Source organism: Passer montanus, unplaced genomic scaffold (genome assembly GCF_014805655.1).
Source record: "Passer montanus isolate IOZ18808 unplaced genomic scaffold, ASM1480565v1 scaffold162, whole genome shotgun sequence".
In the NCBI taxonomy this organism is placed as follows: Eukaryota; Metazoa; Chordata; class Aves; order Passeriformes; family Passeridae; genus Passer; species Passer montanus.
The window spans coordinates 382,210-400,469 of record NW_024363383.1 but is presented as its reverse complement, the minus strand read 5'-3'; the positions used below and the strand labels follow the sequence as shown (position 1 = coordinate 400,469).

The 18,260-nt window shown below is 43.3% G+C and overlaps 1 protein-coding gene across 1 annotated transcript in view; it reads right to left on the bottom strand.

The window, feature by feature from the left end:
• WNK2 (WNK lysine deficient protein kinase 2) overlaps positions 1-18,260 on the bottom strand; it is an 88,067-nt gene that overhangs the window by 50,356 nt on the left and 19,451 nt on the right. Inside the window, 2 exon segments of the mRNA XM_039703297.1 lie at positions 2,141-2,361; positions 3,329-3,501. Of these exon segments, the coding sequence (XP_039559231.1) occupies positions 2,141-2,361; positions 3,329-3,501 (394 nt within the window).

Sequence of the window (18,260 nt, the reverse complement as noted above, 5' to 3'; positions counted from 1 at the left end):
TGTCCAGCATCAGCACCTAAACTGCCCCCAGTCCTGGCAGATCCCATCAATGCTTTGTTATGTTATCATTAATCAGCAGAAAAAGCACAACTGTAATTAAAGTAACATAGAATCAGAAAAAGTAGTTCTGGCATATCCCAGGGTGGTTTGGATTGGAAGGTACCTTAAAGATCATCCCATCCATCCCCATCATCCCACCCACCCCAGCCATCTCACCCCCTGAGAAGAAGGGACACCTCTCACTATCCCATGTGACTCCAAGCCCTGTCCAGCCTGGCCTTGGACATTTCCAGAGATCCAGGGGCAGTCACATCTGCTCTGGGCACCCTGTGCCAGGGCCTCACCACTCACCACCCTCACAGTAATATGTTTCTTCCTAATATCCAATCTAAATCTCCCCTCCTCCAGTTACAAGCCATCACCCAAGTCTCTAAAGAAACTGAGGAAACGTCACAGCTGGAGGTGTCCCAGGCCAGGCTGGATGGAGCTTGGAGCAACCTGGGGTAGTGGAAGGTATCCCAGCCATGGCAGACAGGATGATCTTTATGACCCCTTCTAATCCAAACCATTATAGGATTTTTTGACTTATCCTAAACTCTTTTTAAATGGCAACATAAAGGACAACCGTCAAAATTAGGGTCTGCTTTTGCATACATTTCTGAAGTAGACTCGACTTCACTCGTGAACAAGCATTTTTGTAAAATGAATTTCAGAAAATTCAAGATTGATCTCTTCCCATGTTTATGTTCTTCCACCTTGTCCTTCTACCTCAAAGACACTCATTCCTCCAGCCTTAGCAAATCAGCCAGACCCATGTCATGGAGGCTCAGTGTAGTCCCTCTCTCTGGGTGTTTGTTACAACTGTCACCGAGGCAAAGGCTGCTGCTCAAAAAGGGTTAAGGGCTGCCACAGGAAATTATTTTGGAGCCGCTGCCTTGCTTTAGAAGGAACACGACTCAGCAGCAGGAGTGAATCTCATGAATTACAGAGCATTTAAAACAAATCTGAAAAAGTGATAGCAATAGTCTAAGAAGCAAATGGAATACTTGGCACCATTCCAAACAGGACAAAAGTGACATTTCCCCCCATTCCTTGGGGTGGAAAGGAATACCCACGAGCATCCTTCAACATAACAGCCCAGCTAAATGTGAAACTGTTCAGCTCACACTCAGCTGCTCTTGGCAGGAGCAGGTTTGCCCTGGCTGGGCTCCTGCAGAGACACTGCAGTGTGCTGATTTCACCCCTTGAAGACAATGTGATACGCCTTTAGAGCTACTCCCTCTGCAGAGGGGGCAGCATTACTCATCACCAGTGTTTCCAAGCTTCCTTAATTCTCTCCTTGGAGCAGTACTACTCATGAAAATTATAAGCTCAGTTTTATTGCCAAAAGGAACGCAGATACTTTGCCAGCATCCTGCAGCCCTTACAGTATCCTTTCAGTATCCTTTCAGACATAAGTGCATTTTAATGGTGTTCTGTTCATAACTGATTTTACAAAAACCTGTATAAGTATTACTAATATTCCTACCAATATTGGTATTACTGATGCAACTCCTTGTATTGGTACTACTGATACTATTCCCAGTATCTGTATTACTGATATTATTCCCAGTATAAGTACTTCTGGAATTATTCCCAATATTGGTATTACTTATATTATTCCTGGTATTGTTATTATTGATATTATTCCAATATGTCCCCTGAACAATTGTTACCCTGCAAAAAAATTATTTGAAGAAATACTGACCCTCAACAGAGAAAACCACTACCAGTTACCAGAAGTTAAAAATGAGAGAAACTTAACAAATACAAACAAACAAGAGTTCATTAAAATCAATTCAATTAAGCAGACCCACAGCAGCCAAGCACATATCTGAAATTTCTATTGTTTTGACTTCACCGGTTCTGGGCTCCCTGCTCATTATGGATGATACAGGAGGAAGGAGAAGAGGAAGTTATGATACCATTACTTACTGATTCCTATTTTTATAGGGGTATAGAGGCAACAGTGCCAAACCCACTTTTAACTTCCACTACCAATCTGCAACTTAAAAGCCACTAATGCAAAATGGGAAAGGAAGATGTTAAATAGACAGCCACAATACTGACCGAGGGAAGCCAAGGAGAACAGGAGCATTACCTATGACACTTTTGGCAAATGAAGCTCTTTTCAGGGTTGCCAGACCCAAGTCTCCTATTTTCACAGATCCAGTTGGTCCAGTAATAAAAATATTATCACATTTCAAGTCTCTGTGAATTATTGGTGGAGTTCTTGTGTGTAAGAAAAGAAGACCTTTCAGGATTTGCCGACACCAGCTCCGCAGGACTTTAGGCTTCATCACTTTAAACCTCTTCAGATACCTGGAGCACAACATACACACAAGTGAGTATAAAAGAAGTGAAAACATTTTGTTAGTGATTTGAAGAGCTTTAACAGCATAGCTTAACTTTTCTGAAACTCCATTATGGATAAAAGCCCCTTATTAGATGTCACAAGAGCACAGAAATATCCCAAAACTGAATGAAATAGATCTTTTCAAAGGAGGAGTTAGAGCATTCCGTTTTAGGAAGGATGATAATACGCATTTTTGGTGCACATACAACAAAATATTTTAAAGTCCAAGAGTTCAGTGATTCATTTCATGCAGAGAAGAGCTTTAGAATATGTTTGTATATTTAGAATCAGAAGAATACTGAAGTTTAATTTTAACCACAAAACTTAGGCCTTTGTACCACGCACCTGCATTTCTTTCTATGTACCTGAAGCGCTGATTGTGGGGAGATGTAGGGCCTGCTAATGCACTGGCAGAGTAGCACACCGGCTGAGTACTGCTCCCACTGGGGCTGAAAATCTGTTCCAGAATTCATGCCAACTGCTTTCTATCAGCCTTAACAAGACTGTCAGTACCAGAAGCTATTAATTAATATTTTTTAGGAGATAACCTAGAGCACCTTCAGCTTCTTTGAGATTCTGCCATTCAAGTGTTATTCCATTTGAATTCCCTAACAAAACATGCAAATAAAAGCCCAAAAGCAAGCACAAAACACACCCTGACAAATCCACATGTCACAGGTGGAAGATGAAACACACCAGAGAACAGCTTCGACTTGCATAACCGAAACAGGGAAGCAGGCAGAAAGAGATGGAGGCCAAAATTCTGCCCATCAAACCACTGCGGTTCAAACGCAGGGACAAATGACAGGCACCAGAGAACAGCTCCATTTTTTGCTTTTATCTGGAGATGGCTTTTTTCAGCATACAAAAGTAGGATTTTGCTATAAATGTCTGCTGCTATTCTTAGCCCTTTGCCAGGAGCACAGTACTTACGTCTTCAGCGTTCCAGAGGTCATCAGCTCGGTAACCAGCACGATGCATCTTTTGCCTTTTGCACAGGATTCCCAGAAGTCATAAAACCTCACGATGTTTGGGTGCTGTAGACCTTTCAACATTTCTGCTTCCTCTTTAAATCTTTGCCTCTCTACTTTTGTGAGCTTTCTGTCCTATAAGCCAAAATGAGACATTATTATTAGTGACAGACAAAAATAAAGGCTCTGCATTGCCAGGATATTCCGAATTTTAGATTTGTTTTATGCTTGTGTCAAGAGCAATTATAAAATCTTTTATGTAAGAGAGCAGCATTATGAACTAGGGCACTCGGCCTAAATCCAGTGTCAAGAAGACAAAGAGATGCCTGTGCTATGCAATGCTCATAACAGCACTAGTATTTCAGGCACCATGAACACACCTGAGGCATGGTGGATCAACCTTCAGCTATTTCTTCATGTTTGGGTGTTGTGAGGCTCCTCATTCAAGGGATTAATACCCACAGGATGCCATTTCCAGGTATGGATATTCTCACAGCCAGGACAGCTCCCACTGCCCTCCGCTGCTCCTGGGATGCTATGATACAGAGCACCAGCTGAGGTCTGTGTAGCTCAGCACACTGGCTCTACAGCCCATCCTGTTTACCTCAGGTTCAATTAAAACCATGTTACCTTCCAAAACAATCCAAACACATCAACTTTTCTATGTGTTTGCTATTATGCTTCATTTTAGAGACTGTTCCCTTCTTTTTGGTAAAAGAAGTGTTTGCAGCTGTCCTTCAGCTTCTTGCATAGGCTGCTTATGCATGGAAATTCTTTAGGTTAGATATGTGAAATTGTCATGTTCTACTACTCTGGCTTTCCTCAGGAATTTCAGGGCATTTCCCACAAGCTGCAGCTGTCCTGTGACCCAGCACATGCAGAGCTTCTCTGTTTCTCCTATGGCTGAAGAGAGGCTCCGGGGCTGCCTGGACCTCCCCCAGCACACGGAGACCTCAAACAGGCATCCCAACACTTGCTTCAACCTCCTAGGATGATGAAACAGAGCAGCAGGGGAGTTCCACCCCAGACCCCACCATCATGCCTGCCTAGTTTGCCCCCCTTGGCCAAAGCACTGCCCACCCCTGCCCTAAAAATGGAGATTTTGGGATCTTTAGAAGGTACTCTTACTCAGAAAGCCAAAGCCTCACCAATCCCCAAGATTAATTAGTTCATATTTTAACCTCAGACTTCCTTCTTTTCTCAAGCCACTTAGGCACATTTATATGAGCTGCAGTCCTATGCACACGGAGTGAATTAAATGGGAACACAGCTGACCTGCAGCCAAGATGCAAAAGCATCAGCCACTGCCATTTCCACACCCTGTCCTCATCCACAATCCCAGACAGTTCAAGATGGGAATGAGAATTCCCATGGCTACAAATGCTTCACACGGAGACTTCATCAGAGGAAACAGTGTTGGAACCATAACTTGGCTCTTGGAGGATGATAAAACCCTGCCACAGTGCTGTGTGTGCATAGGGAAAGCATTCCCCTTGGTACTGGGGCTGTTCGGGGTGCTCTCTGTTCCCTCTGAGATCCGTGGAGCACCATCAGAGCAAACCCTGCCCAAGCAGCAGCAGCAACCCTGGGACTGAGCTGTGCAGGGTGCCTGCAGTAACCTGGCCTGGGTCCCCAGGGCAGTCAGAGCCCCCCATGCTCCATAGGGACAGCAGCACATGGAATGCCCACAGCCGAGCCAGGCAGCACCTCTGCTGCTCTGCACCAGCCATCTTTCTTCTAAACCAAAAAAATTAAGCCAAAAAAACCCAACAAAAAAAACAGGCTGTCTAACGAGTCAGGCAAGAAGAGCCACAGAACTGCTCCCAAATCCATCACTTCTTCCCTACTGCTGAGCTTCCTTCTAATTTAAAACCTGTAGAATAAACCAGACACACTGCTGTTAGGAAGGAGAAGGAGCAAGTCCTCGTTCTAGGCAGGAAGAACAGAGTGGGAGCTGGCAGAGTAAAGGAAAGGTGGCCACATAGATTCAGCAGATTTGCAAAAACTTTCCAATGTAGGGGGAGGAAAAAAGGGAAAAAAAAAAAGGAAAAAAAGGTAATACCATAGTGCTTGACTCATTTCTGAGCACTGTGAGAACTTTTCCACTGCTACTTTATTGGTAACTTTTAAAACTATCCTTCAGCACACAACCATATTCTGTATATTTTACATATTATGAGCAGGATAATTTTGGCAACTGCAACAAAGTGATTCTGAAAGGCAAATGTGTGTTTTATTTGTAATTACAGTAGAAAAAAATCTGTATTATTTTTTTTCATCAGATTGATGAAAAAGCATTGAGTGTTGTTGAAGAATTGAGCATTGTCTTCCAGCTGGAGAGGCAAGGGCCAGGGCAGAGCAGCCACTCCTGCGGCTGCAGCCTCCACCACGGGAGGGGTCTCCGATGCCATCAGGGCTCAAGCAGCCTCCTTGAAATTCCTCCAGGCTGAACCTGACACATGAGTCACTGGCAAAAACATAAGCTGATTCTGAAAGGGCTTAAGGGTCAAAGTGTTTTCTACTCTGAAGCAGCAGAAACACCTGTTTAACTGCATGACTCACTCAGGGTTTAATCCGAACCCAAGAAACCTTCACTGGGATCACAGACACTCATTCCACATAGTATAATCCACACAAGGCAAAATGTCCTCATCCTGAAGCTAAGGGTGTAAGCCTGAAACAACCTCTAGGCATTACATTTTAAGATAAAGAACAGGATTGTTTGGAAAGGTCATGACAAAGAAAGGTGTTCACAGACTTATGGAATAGTTTGGGTTGGAAGGGACCCTAAAGATCATCTGGGTATGAGGAAGAAATTCTGCACTGTGAGGGTGGGGAGGCCCTGGCACAGGGTGCCCTGAGAAGCTGTGGCTGCCCCTGGATCCCTGGAAGTGTCCAAGGCCAGGCTGGACAGGGTTTGGAGCAGTCTGGGACAGTGGAAGGTGTCCCTGCCCATGGCAGGGGGTGGACAAGATGGGATTTAAGGTCCCTTCAAACCCAAACCATTCTGTGATTCCATTAATTTCCAATTAGCACTTTAAAGCCTCAATTTTGGTAAATCCCACACTCATTTAAACTGGATTAACATGATGTGTGAAGCAGGAAGATACAAAGAAGTGAATATCCTATCTATAATCAAATTGCTGCTAATCTAACACATGTATGTTCTCTGCTTCTCCCTACTCATCACAGCCAGGGGAAAAAAAAGCTTCTCTCTGTTAATATAAAATTTATCCCTTCATTAAGTTCCTTATGGGGAACAACAGCAAAGACAGGAATTAGTAAGTAAATGTGCTAACAAAAGGAAAAGGAAAACTTACTAATTAAATTTCTGGAATGACACCCAAATTAACAGCAGGAACATGTTCAGTTAGTCATCCCCAAGCATCATTTCCTCCAGGTTGTAACATATGGGCTCTGACTAAGGATCTGAAAATTATACAAGCAGGAGACTGGCTTTCACCTGAGCCTTCAGAAGATTTCCAAGATTAACAGACAAGGTCAAGTTTCTTGCCTAATTCCTTACAAGGAGCAAACAGATTTGGAAATGAACTCCATCCCCCCACCATGAAGAAAGGGGCTTCTGCAAAGAAGATTACATAAATTTTCCACATTCAATGCGTAGAACCATGTAGGAGCAGGGTCTGGAGCACAGCTGTTGCAAACTAGAAAGTTGTGTTGCTTTGCAGTTTCACAGAAATTTTTTAATTTTCTCCTTTTAAAGTCTTGAATTTTCACTAATGTTAAAAAATTTTAAACTACTTTAAACACTTGGATATCTTACCTACTTCATGGCCTAAGGACTTCCGTGTCCAGCTAGCCTATAAATACTGTTTTCTTGAGAGTTTTGTGCTTTGTTGTTAAATTCTTAAACTGACACAGCTGCATTTACTGATGGCTATTTCATTTTCTCTCATTTTGAACAGATGAAGGCCTGACTGTAAGGCGAGTAGGAGGAGCATTAGGTCAGAAACGAGGGCAGGGCTCACCTCCATCATGCAGAAGCCTGACCCATGATGGTGACAAAGAAAGAGAAAACAGAGGCACTTCTGAGCCAGGGACAGACATCAAATACCTACATCAGCAGAATGAACATCTGTACAGATCATTCCATTTTCACATCTGCATTCCAAGCACGTACTTTTGCTCATGTACCACAACTACTCTTCTAATCAGAGATGGCCTCAAGTATGAAATCAGCCATGGGACCCACTGCCAGCTGTCTCCTGTGGAACTGTTGGTTTCCCGTGGATTTATGGACAGAAGCAGAGTTCTGCTTTCATGTACCAGTCCTGTATCTTTAGTATTATCCTGCCTATGTGATAAATGTTTCATAGCATCGAGGACCTTTCATTCCCACACCCCGTAAACTCAGTTATAAGCACTTATCACTTACAGTAATCCTAAAGGATAAAATCCCCTCTCTGTGAACAAACAGTACACGCCATGAGACAACTTGCAAATCAAGAAAAAAGATTTTACAGCTTCATTCCCTATCAGAATCCAGCCAACATTCTTCTTCAGTCAGTAATTCTCGGCCAAGTTACACCCTGCTATTTGTCAGCGGCACTACTGAAGCGCAGGGAGATTTACCCAGGGGGAACTCATTTTCCAAAGGCACTAAAGCAGTCCTTGTCCCCATGGATACTCACAATTCAGTGAACAGGAGCTGTGGAACAGGCTGAGGAAGATTTACTTATTTGCCTGAGTCATTGCTAGAAATCTATGGAAAATTAGGAATTGAATTCAGACCTTTATGGCTAAATTTGGCACAGTAGAAGAGGCTGAGTGTGCTTTATTGCTGGATGCAATCACAGCTTGCTGCTTTCTAAATTGATTAAGGCATACCTCAAAGCCTTACAGAAGAAGAACAGTGGGATTCACATCTTCTACTGAACCTCAGAACTCATCCTGCAAGGACAGGAGGAAGGGGAATGAACACTCCAAATCTCCAATCCCAAAAGAGCCACAACCACACCCAAGAAACACAACACCATGGACAGGCCATGTGTTTTAGAGGTGAAAACCCCCTAACACCACAGCCAGAGTGTGTTTTACAGGTGAAAACCTCCCAACATAACCACACCATGACAACTGATGTTTAAACAAAAGTTCTTGTCACTAGCAATTAAATTAATTTCCGGTAGCACCTCCTTAACTTTCTTAATTACCAGTGCTTCACAGGTTCCACATAAACTTCTGATTGCATATGACACATGAAAACAGTTCTGACTTGCCTCACAAAACACCTTTTTCAATGGAAACTCTGAAATCAATGTGTGAAGAAAGCTCCACAACACCAGGTCCCCCCTGAAAGAAAAAGCTCTAACCACAAAAAAAACACTTCAGGCATGTCATGAGAACCTGGTGTTTCAGTATTTTCTGGAATCCCATCTGAGCCCAGCATTTACTGAAGTTTAAGCAACCATTGACTGTATTTTTAAAATGTGTTTTGCTTCACCTACTTCCTGTAACCCACAAACACAGTAACTGGGCAGGTAAATTAACCTCGCTCCAGTTCTGGACTTGTCAGCACAGGAGGGATACTCCAGCTATCCCTTGGAAGCTCAGTCCTGGGCTGGCCCACAGCAGGAGTGGAGACATTTCAGTGCTGCTGCCTAAAATATCACCTTCAGAGAGATGGAAATGGGGGAGAGGAGCCAGAGAGAATCCACTGCCCTTGAAGGGCTGTGCTTCCTGGTGTGCTGTGAGCATTAAAAACTGTCTCAGCACCAGCCCAGCAGCAGAGTGCTCATGTGCTGGGACGAGCCATCCGCTTTGTGCTTCTTCCATCTCACCTCCTTACTCTAGGGCAGTTTGCAAATTAACTTATTGCATAGGTATGAAATCCCCTTATATTTTCTGGTCTAGTGGAAGGTCACGGGGGTTGGAAGATGATCTCTGAGGTCACTTCCTACTCAAACCATTCAAGGATTCTATGATTCTCTTTGCTGTGTGCTTGCTACACAGACATGGTATTTTTCCTAAAGAGAGGTGTAACACCTTGACCACCAGAGAGCCTGCCAGAGAAGCCCTACCACCCTCTGCAGCCTGAGAAGAGGCACCAATACTGTTGTTATTAACCCAAGGCTACCAAACAGCATGCAGACATTAATGCTCCCTTGGCCAATGAGCTTCACCAACCAAAGTAAAAGAAGTGTGAAGAATTAGCAGAACAAGCAAAGTTTGATTTAGCTTTGCTTTGGCAAGTTTAATCTTGGGGCAGCATTCAATCCTGCCTTTCTAACAAGAAAACAGCATTTTCATCCCATTATTGCTACCATTTCCCATCTAGTTATAACCTAGCAATTGCATACTTCAATCTGTGGAACACTCTTAAAGTGAAATATTTGTACCAGTGAATTAATCATAGTCCACCAGGAACCCTAAGCAGGCAATAGGATATTCAGCTGATCTGAGATGATGGCTTAGGAATGGTACTCCCCAGTTCAGTTCCTCCCAATGAGGCTGTCTAAGCCAAATGCTTTCCCTCGTTCCCCTGTTTCACCCTACCCTCTGTGGCAGGATGGAGAGTAGAATGTGTATTTTCTGACTCCCAAATAAAGCCCATGGACTGTGTTGCATTTGTCAGTGAACACCAGGTTAGGCAGCCTTACCAATCCTAGAAGATGCCATGGAATAGCCCTTCAAGCCTTGTGATGACGTCCCTGAAGGGTTGGCAGTCTTCAACTACACACTAAGTATATTTATTTTAGGAAACTATTTCAAGTTCAAATTAGTAAGAAAATCACCACAAACCCACAAATACCCTAAGATTCCCCACCAACCAGACAGATGGAATATCTATCTCTAGGCGAGATTTTCAGAGTTCCTCAAATCATCTTTCCTACACAGCCATGAATATACCTTTAATATGACCACTCTTCTAACAAAATCACCTTGTGTCACATAAAAGCAGCACTAAAAAGCCATTTCTCACTTGATTCTGTGCTGAGTCCGGGAGAGCGCTGAACATGAGGAGATCCCCTTAGCCACTGAACCATAGAAACCCTTGAGTTTGGAAGAACCCACAAGGATCATTGAATCTAATATGCCAGTGCTGCCCAGACCCCTCAACAATCCCACCCTGGGCATCCCTGGCAGCACTGTCCAAAGGCTCCTGGAGCTCTGGCAGCCTCGGGGCCGTGCCCATTCCCTGGTGAGCCTGGGCAGTGCCAGCACCCTCTGGGGAAGAACCTTTCCCTGAGACACAACCTAACCCTCCCTGGCACAGCTCCATGCTGGTCACTCAGGTCCTATCACTGGTCACCAAAAGGAAGAGATCAGTGCCTGCCCCCTCTCCTGTCCCTCAGGAGGAAGCTGCAGACCACATGAGGTCTTTCATAGTCACCATCATCATCACCGCTCTCACTGGCCAGAGCTGCAGCAGCTGCCTCAAGCTCACCATCCAGGAGAACATCTTGTACCATCCACATCTTTTATCACCCCAATGACTGAAGTCTTATTGAGCTGGACATATTTTATCTTCTTCCCAGTGAAGAGCTGTCCTGGTGCCAGGAAAGCATGGAAAACTTGCCCGCACAGCCTTCAGTGTAAGTTCAGCATCTCAGAACTTTTCACATCCCCATTTCCACAAAACATGCAAGACTGACCAAGTTCATATGTGCCTTTATACAGACATGCTGAACTTTATTATGCTGAGGGATAGGAATGTAAAATAGCTGCAAAACAGAAAAGTGATGGGTCTTTGCACAGATCTTAATTTAAATGCCAACAGTGGCTCAATGAATCCTGGAGAGAAACTTTCTCAGTTCTTTCCTCACACTGCGGCCTACTGAGCCTCCTACACAAAGTAATTTAATGCTTCTGTGCCCACATTTTGAATTTCTAACACACACAGAAAAAGGATGAGTTCCTCAGTGCACCCTGAGGATCTATGGAAGAGCAGCACCCTAACCAGCAGTATTGACAGCTCTTCCCATCCCAACCTGCTTCTAGTTTTAGCTAGGGACCTTTGCAGGGAAATACAGGAAAAATATTCCTTTAAAATAATTTGCTCTTTTTGAAAAAAACATCCTTGCAGAGGGTCATAAAATTGCAAATACCCAACTCCTCAGTAAATGTCCAATGCCAGGTTGGACAGGTCTTGGAGTGACTTTGTCTAATAGAAGCTGTCCCTGCCAATGGGAGGGGTGGAACAAGATGAGCTTTAAGGTCCCTTCTAACCCAAACCATCCTGTGATTACATGATTCTATAAACTCCTGCACCTGAAAAGTCATGAGCCTCAGAGGCCCTGAAGCTGCTCCAGGAACACTCTACTCTTGTTCCAGCCCTGCTCCACAGCATGCAGCACCCAAGAAAGAACCAACAACTTACTGCTGGTGGAGGTAAAATTCAAAAGAAAACATGAGTGGGAAGAATATAGTGTGGAGACGAAGGAAAAGGCGAATAGCCCAACTGCCGTAACAACTCAAGAGACTGAACAAGCATTCAATGCTTGCAAAGCTCTGGGAAATTGAGGAGAGGGACCTTTCACTGTCAAAGTCACTCTTCAGATTGGGGTATCCCAGCTCCTAAATATTTAACAGAGCTATGTGTCTATAGAGTTTGGAAATGCATTCCTTGTGAACCTTTCTATGTGCTGTAGGGAGCTGTCACTTCTAGTGCATTCCTAGCACCACTTGACAACCTGTTAGAAAACACTCCAAGGCAAATGCTGCACTCCCAGACAGGACACATTCATCACAGTCTCCCATAATGGTTAGGAATTAAGCTGAAAGCATCCCATTTGTAACAAAACAGTTCCTTTTTCTTTTTCCCTCCTGCAAAACTTGACATTCTATCGCTCTGCTCAAAAGAATAACAGGAGCTTGTCAACTAAAACACACTTATAGTTAAAAACTGAACTCCCCATCCCATGGACAGCAAGGCATGAAAGAGTAACATCAACATGGGTATGTGAGAAACAGATCTGGGCCATTTTCCAAGGAGATTATATGTTTGGGTTGATAAATATAGTAATGTTAACATAATAAACTCAGATTTCTGCAATGCATTTGCTTCACATCAAGAATTTTATTGAAACAGAAAATATCTGTTTATATAAAATAATTAACAACTGGATAAGCAGTAAACATACACATCCTTGAGGATTTTTCATGACGTTTTGCAGGGCTCAGGTTCTATTCTAACAAAGTGATTTAAATTTTTACAAAGAACTGTGGAAAAAAAGCTCATCGATAGTAGCAAATGCAACAGTTTTGAAAGAATTAGCAGAATTCTGCAGCATAAAAGTGAGAGGCCACAAAGGACTGAGCTTCTCAGTAAACTGCATGTAAGCAGCCCAACAATGCTGAGGCTAGACAGCCAGCCTGGCCATGGACTGATCCCAACAGAGCTAGGAATGCAGCACAGGGGCCAGTCAGCCAGAATGGTCATGGACTGGTCCCAACAGAGACTGAGGTGCCCTCCTCTGAGAAGAGCAGCTCCCAGTGCAGAGAGCACTGTGCTCCTTAGCATGGACCCTGATTTAAGGACAGGCTGTGAGAACCAGTAAAGCTCTGGACCATACTGTCCACGCTGAGGAGTTCAGGCTGAACAGTTTCTCTGAGAGTGTCAGGGATTACCAAATTCACTGAAGAAATTCTTACAAACCAAGGCACATACAGAAGGCTCGAGCAGACAAGCACTTTATAACGTGAAGTCTGTGAAACTATTCTGTTGCAGCCCCCGTAATGTTACAGGACACATGACCTTGGCTAAGGCCTAAAATACTGATTCAAATGGTCTTTATCAAATGAAAACAAGAAAGTTCAAATCTTGGCTAGACACCACCTATGAAAACAAAGTCAGCAGCCCCAAATCTAAACAAATGTGAGTGATGCTCAGTGATAGGAGTCCCTGCAGCCTATCATGACAAGAATTTGAGAACTGGATAAGCAAAAAAAAACCAACAAAAACAACCCCGGTCTCATACTTGCAGATTCCCAACTGGTGGGCACAGACACATTCCTCATCAGTTGATGCATTCAGCCTTGATCACAGCTGTTTTGTAATTTAAAATCTGTGGCCTACAGCAGTATGGATTTTACAATGTGATGGCAGAATTATTACATGCATTGTAGTTAACAAACAACATTTGACAGAGAGTCTATGGAAAGCAACAATAATCAGGAAACACTACATTTAATGTTCTGAATGATTTCAAGAACAGAATCACATGATTTGGGTTGGAAGGGACCTTAAAGATCATCTTGTTCCCCCAACCATGGGTAGGGACACCTTCCACTGTCCCAGGCTGCTCCAAGCCCCATCCAACCTGGCCTTGGGCACTTCCAGGGATCCAGCGCAGCTGCAGTTCCTCTGGGCACCCTGTGCCAGGGCCTCACCACACTCACAGGAAACAATTCCTCCCTCATATCCCATCTGTCCCTGCCCTCTGGCAGGGGAAAGCCATTCCCTGGGTCCTGTCCCTCCATCCCTTGTCCCCAGTCCCTCTCCAGCTCTCCTGGAGCCCCTTGAGCCCCTGAAAGGGCTCTGAGCTCTCCCTGGATCCTTCTCCTCTGCAGGTGAGCACCTCCAGCTCGCCCAGCCTGGCTGCAGAGCAGAGGGGCTCCAGCCCTTGGAGCGTCTCCATGGCCTCCTCTGGATCTCTCCAGCAGCTCCACACCATTCTCCTGTAGGGGCCCCAGAGCTGGGTGCAGTGCTCCAGGTCCCACCAGAGGGGGAGAATCATGTCCCTCAACCGGCTGTGACACAGCCCAGGATCCAGATGGTTAAATACCCAAAAGGCTTTCAAATGGGAAAACTAGGTTATGGGAAAGAACTGCCTAGTAGTTTGAGCTTCATACTCAGATTTCATGGACTAGTGCAGGAAGATAGTGTTTACAGAGACTATTTGCCAAAAAAAGGTTTGTTGTATGCTTAATCACATATTGTTTCCTACATTGATAAAACCCAATACAAGTTAGCAAAACATACAGAAACCTTCTGCTCTGTTCTCTCTCTCTCCTCAGCTGACAGGAAAAAAAAATGCAAAAGCTGACTTTATCAACTCCCTTAAGAGGGGATGACACTGCTCTTAACTACCTTGATGTGCACCTACACAAAGCAAACAAAAAATCCTTTCCATTTGGCTGCCATTTGACTTCAGGCACACCAACAAGGTACTATGGAACTGAAGAACTCACCCCCAGAGAGACAGCCCAACAGAAGGATTTTCCCTCTATCAATTTAAGTAAATAACAGGACTAAAATCTCTTCAAACTAGCTATCTGAAGAAAAGAACAGTAGTGCATACACATATCATATTAATTGGAGTGAATAGCACTTGATTTGATTGCTTGGATTTGGTTTTTGTTTTTTTTAAAGAAAATTGCATTGCCAGCAAAATAGGATTGAAGAACCATTGGGTACAATGCACCTTAAAATGGTTCAATTCATCAATCCATAAACTGAATTACTGGTACACATTTTCACTAACAAGTTTTTAAAAATAACTTTTTTTTTTCTCTGAAGATGGATCTCTTTACTCAGTAAAACTTTTTAAAAAACAAAATACAACATCATGAAAAACATGACTAGAAGTTTGGAGAAATTACCTAGGAACTATGCCTAGTTTCCATATGACTTTAAAAGGCTCTGCAATTATTTTTTTAACTTTACAAAATTCAGGTACTTCATCTCTCCTTAGAGGATGAAGGCTTTTCTATTAGTAAAGACCCATCAATATGCCCATTTATGATTGCAAAGACTGGTCTCTCTGAGATCCCTGTGACTGCATAGAATCAAAGTTTTTTCCAACTGTGTAACAACAGCTTAATTAGTACTGAAAGAGAAAAAGCAATTGGAGTAAGACTTTTTTAATTACCAGCAATAATGGACACCCACTGTACGGAATTTAAATCCTGGGACTGTGTTTCCCACAGTCCCCAGGATAAGTGACAGGTAAGTACATGAAAGGGCTTCATCAGTCAACAAGTTATTGTGCAGTCTTGGGGAAAATGGTACTTGCATAGAAAAATGAAAGCACAGATGTCTGCAGCATTGCCTGAAAAAAAAGCAAGCAGTGTATTAACCATGTGTCACCAGTACCTGCTTCACCCTGGGAAAAAGAAAGGTTGTAGGATGGGACCTTGCAGGAAATATATCCTCTTTGAATACTGCAGAGAAAATGCAGGTAAATAAATTATAAAAAGCACAAGGCATGAAAATGCCTTAAAACCTTACATAAGAGGGCAGGGCTGTCTTTAAAACTCACTGGCACATTAAAACTCAAGGCCACACACTTGCTTGACATGGACTGTACCCAAGTACAAGGCACACACAGCAGTTTGAGTCCACCTGAAAGTCCAGCTGAAATCAGGAATGGCAGTTTTTGCTTTTTTTCACAGCTCATGTTGATATGTAGTTGGGGAGAGGTACTGAAAAAGTTCAGAAAGCACAGTTTAAACACAGTTTGTTTTTTACATCACTGTGCAATTTGGCAGCTCTTTATCCTCATGTGAGCACACTATCAATGGGCTTCACTCCCTGAAAGCTGCCAGGGATTTCTGGGCCTTCAGACTCCTTTCCAAACAAATGCTTTATTACAGATAAAGCCGTGCACTGCTTTAGTGTTCCCTTCACATCCACACCAGGATTACAAAGGGTTCCACAGATGCTAATTTTGCCAGGTCACAGTTCTGCAGGAGGAGAGAGATGCAGCGAAAAATGACCACCAGCATGAACCCACCTGGGTTGTCCCTCTCCATACATACAGGTCCATCCCCAGAGAGGCAGAGATGTCAGCCTGAGCCCACCCTGTGAGTGTCAAGCCCCAGAGCAGGCTGGACTTACTGTGTATGTACAATAAATTAACACGCCCACACCTGAGAGCTGGGCTGAGCACAGCCTGCCCACTCGTCTCAGATCCATGCCAAGCACACAGGGAGCCCTCAATTTCCTGCACAAAATGTACAGACTCATCAAGAGGAGATGCCCATGGAAATGTGGCCATTTTGACAGCTCTACTAGCCTCACAGGAAATACACAGGAGCCCTGTTTTCTTCCTCCTGCTGCTCACCATACCTCCAAGCTCTTCATTCCACAAACCACTACCCTGTCAGCAAGCCAAGCAGCACCAGATTGGACATACAACACTTCTCTGACTAAACACCATCTGCTTCGTGTGCCAAAGAACAATTCCACTCACAGCCAGCCAGCACTACTCTCCAGAAGAGCACCAGTGGAAGTGATTCATGCCATTATTAAATAATACTGCTCATGTTCTACTAACAGACACACAAGGACCCATTTTTGGTTATGAAAACACTGACAAGGTCCACTGGTTTAATTTTATCCTGAAATGGGAGCATATGGAAAATGGTGCCCTAGGGAATAAAGCTATTCTCCTCAACAGATGTTCTTGTCAAAGAAAACATTTGGAAGTAAAGCAGGTGTGATTGATGAGATGGTTCACAACTGTAAACCTTGGCCACAACAGCAATACCATTTCCATTTATTTTTGGGCTATATCAAGAAGAAAGAAAAGCAATTATATTACCATAACAGAAAGAGAGGAGGGCAAACACACACTCATTCTGTGTCCTTATAGAAACCATACTGCATGTTAAAATAATGAGTAAAAACAGTAATAATTTAATAGTGTTATTATTTCAAAAAAAAACACCTTTAACATAATACGATATTACAGTAATGAATTTAGAGCTGATTTACCACTACAACAAATCAGATTAGTTTATCTTTTGTTATTACTGCTGTCTCTCTTTACCAACCTTAAGTTAATAACCAACAATTTCTTCTAGTCTATTTACTTGGTTGCTTCACTAAATATGCACTGAGCCAGGAACAGACCTACTCTCAAGGTAAGAGCTTTTGTGGAAAAGCAAGCAATAACCTCAGTGTTTTAGCGTCAGCCAAAAATGACACATTAACACTTCACTGCTTTTGAAATTTAAGTGCTGCATTTTTCCTCTGCTATGACCAAACCCCACCATATATGCTGTGACAGTATTGGCACAAGCTCAACACTTTCAGATTATGCTGAGCAGAAGGTGGCAAGACACTCAATACAGCATCCTTGGGAAGACTGTATTCTTACAAACAGTGACCTTGGCATATGCCCCCAGACACAACATTTCTAGAAGATATCAAGACAGGGCTCCTTCATTCTATAGGATTCTGTAGGATGTCCAGGTACCCTTGCAAATTAAGTCATAGAAACATTGGTTGAAAACCTTTCTTCAACCCTGTCATTAAGGAAAAAAGGAAAACTAATCACCACTAGTTAGCTATTTAAACCAAGATCAGAAAGACAGCAGGAAACATCAACATCTACTGGGAACGCCCTACCATCACTTCTACAGTTGTAACAATGAAGGTTGATAAAGTAAGGATGACAATATTAGTTCACATATGACCCCACCACTTTGGGCTTGCTGTCCCCCCTTGCTCTGAGGCTCCATGACCATCTCTGCACACTGAGCAAGTCACACACTCTTCCTGTGCAGAGCAACATTTTGCTTAAAACCAGTCCAATTCTTCAGTGCTGGATAAACCACACTCAATCAAGCCACATCAGTTTATCTCTGCTCTCAAGTTCAAGGCTCCACTGGCATCAGACACTTGGGTGAGATTTCCGATTCTGAGCCTCCAGTCATCACCAACAACTCCAACAAAAATCAAACCTATAAACAAAAGTGTAAATGCGCACAACCAAAGCTCATCAGCAGACAAAGGGCCTTTTGTCCTGTTTCTTTTTAAACAGGAAGTACTCCCGGGAAAACAGAAATCTCTGTGTTGACTGGTACATTCAAAACTCAAGGATTCCTGCAGGAGCAAACCTGACATAACTTCAGGATACCACAGATCTTTAAAAGAAAAGGCAAAATCACACAATTCAGAAGCAATATGAGCACTTAAAAATATATTT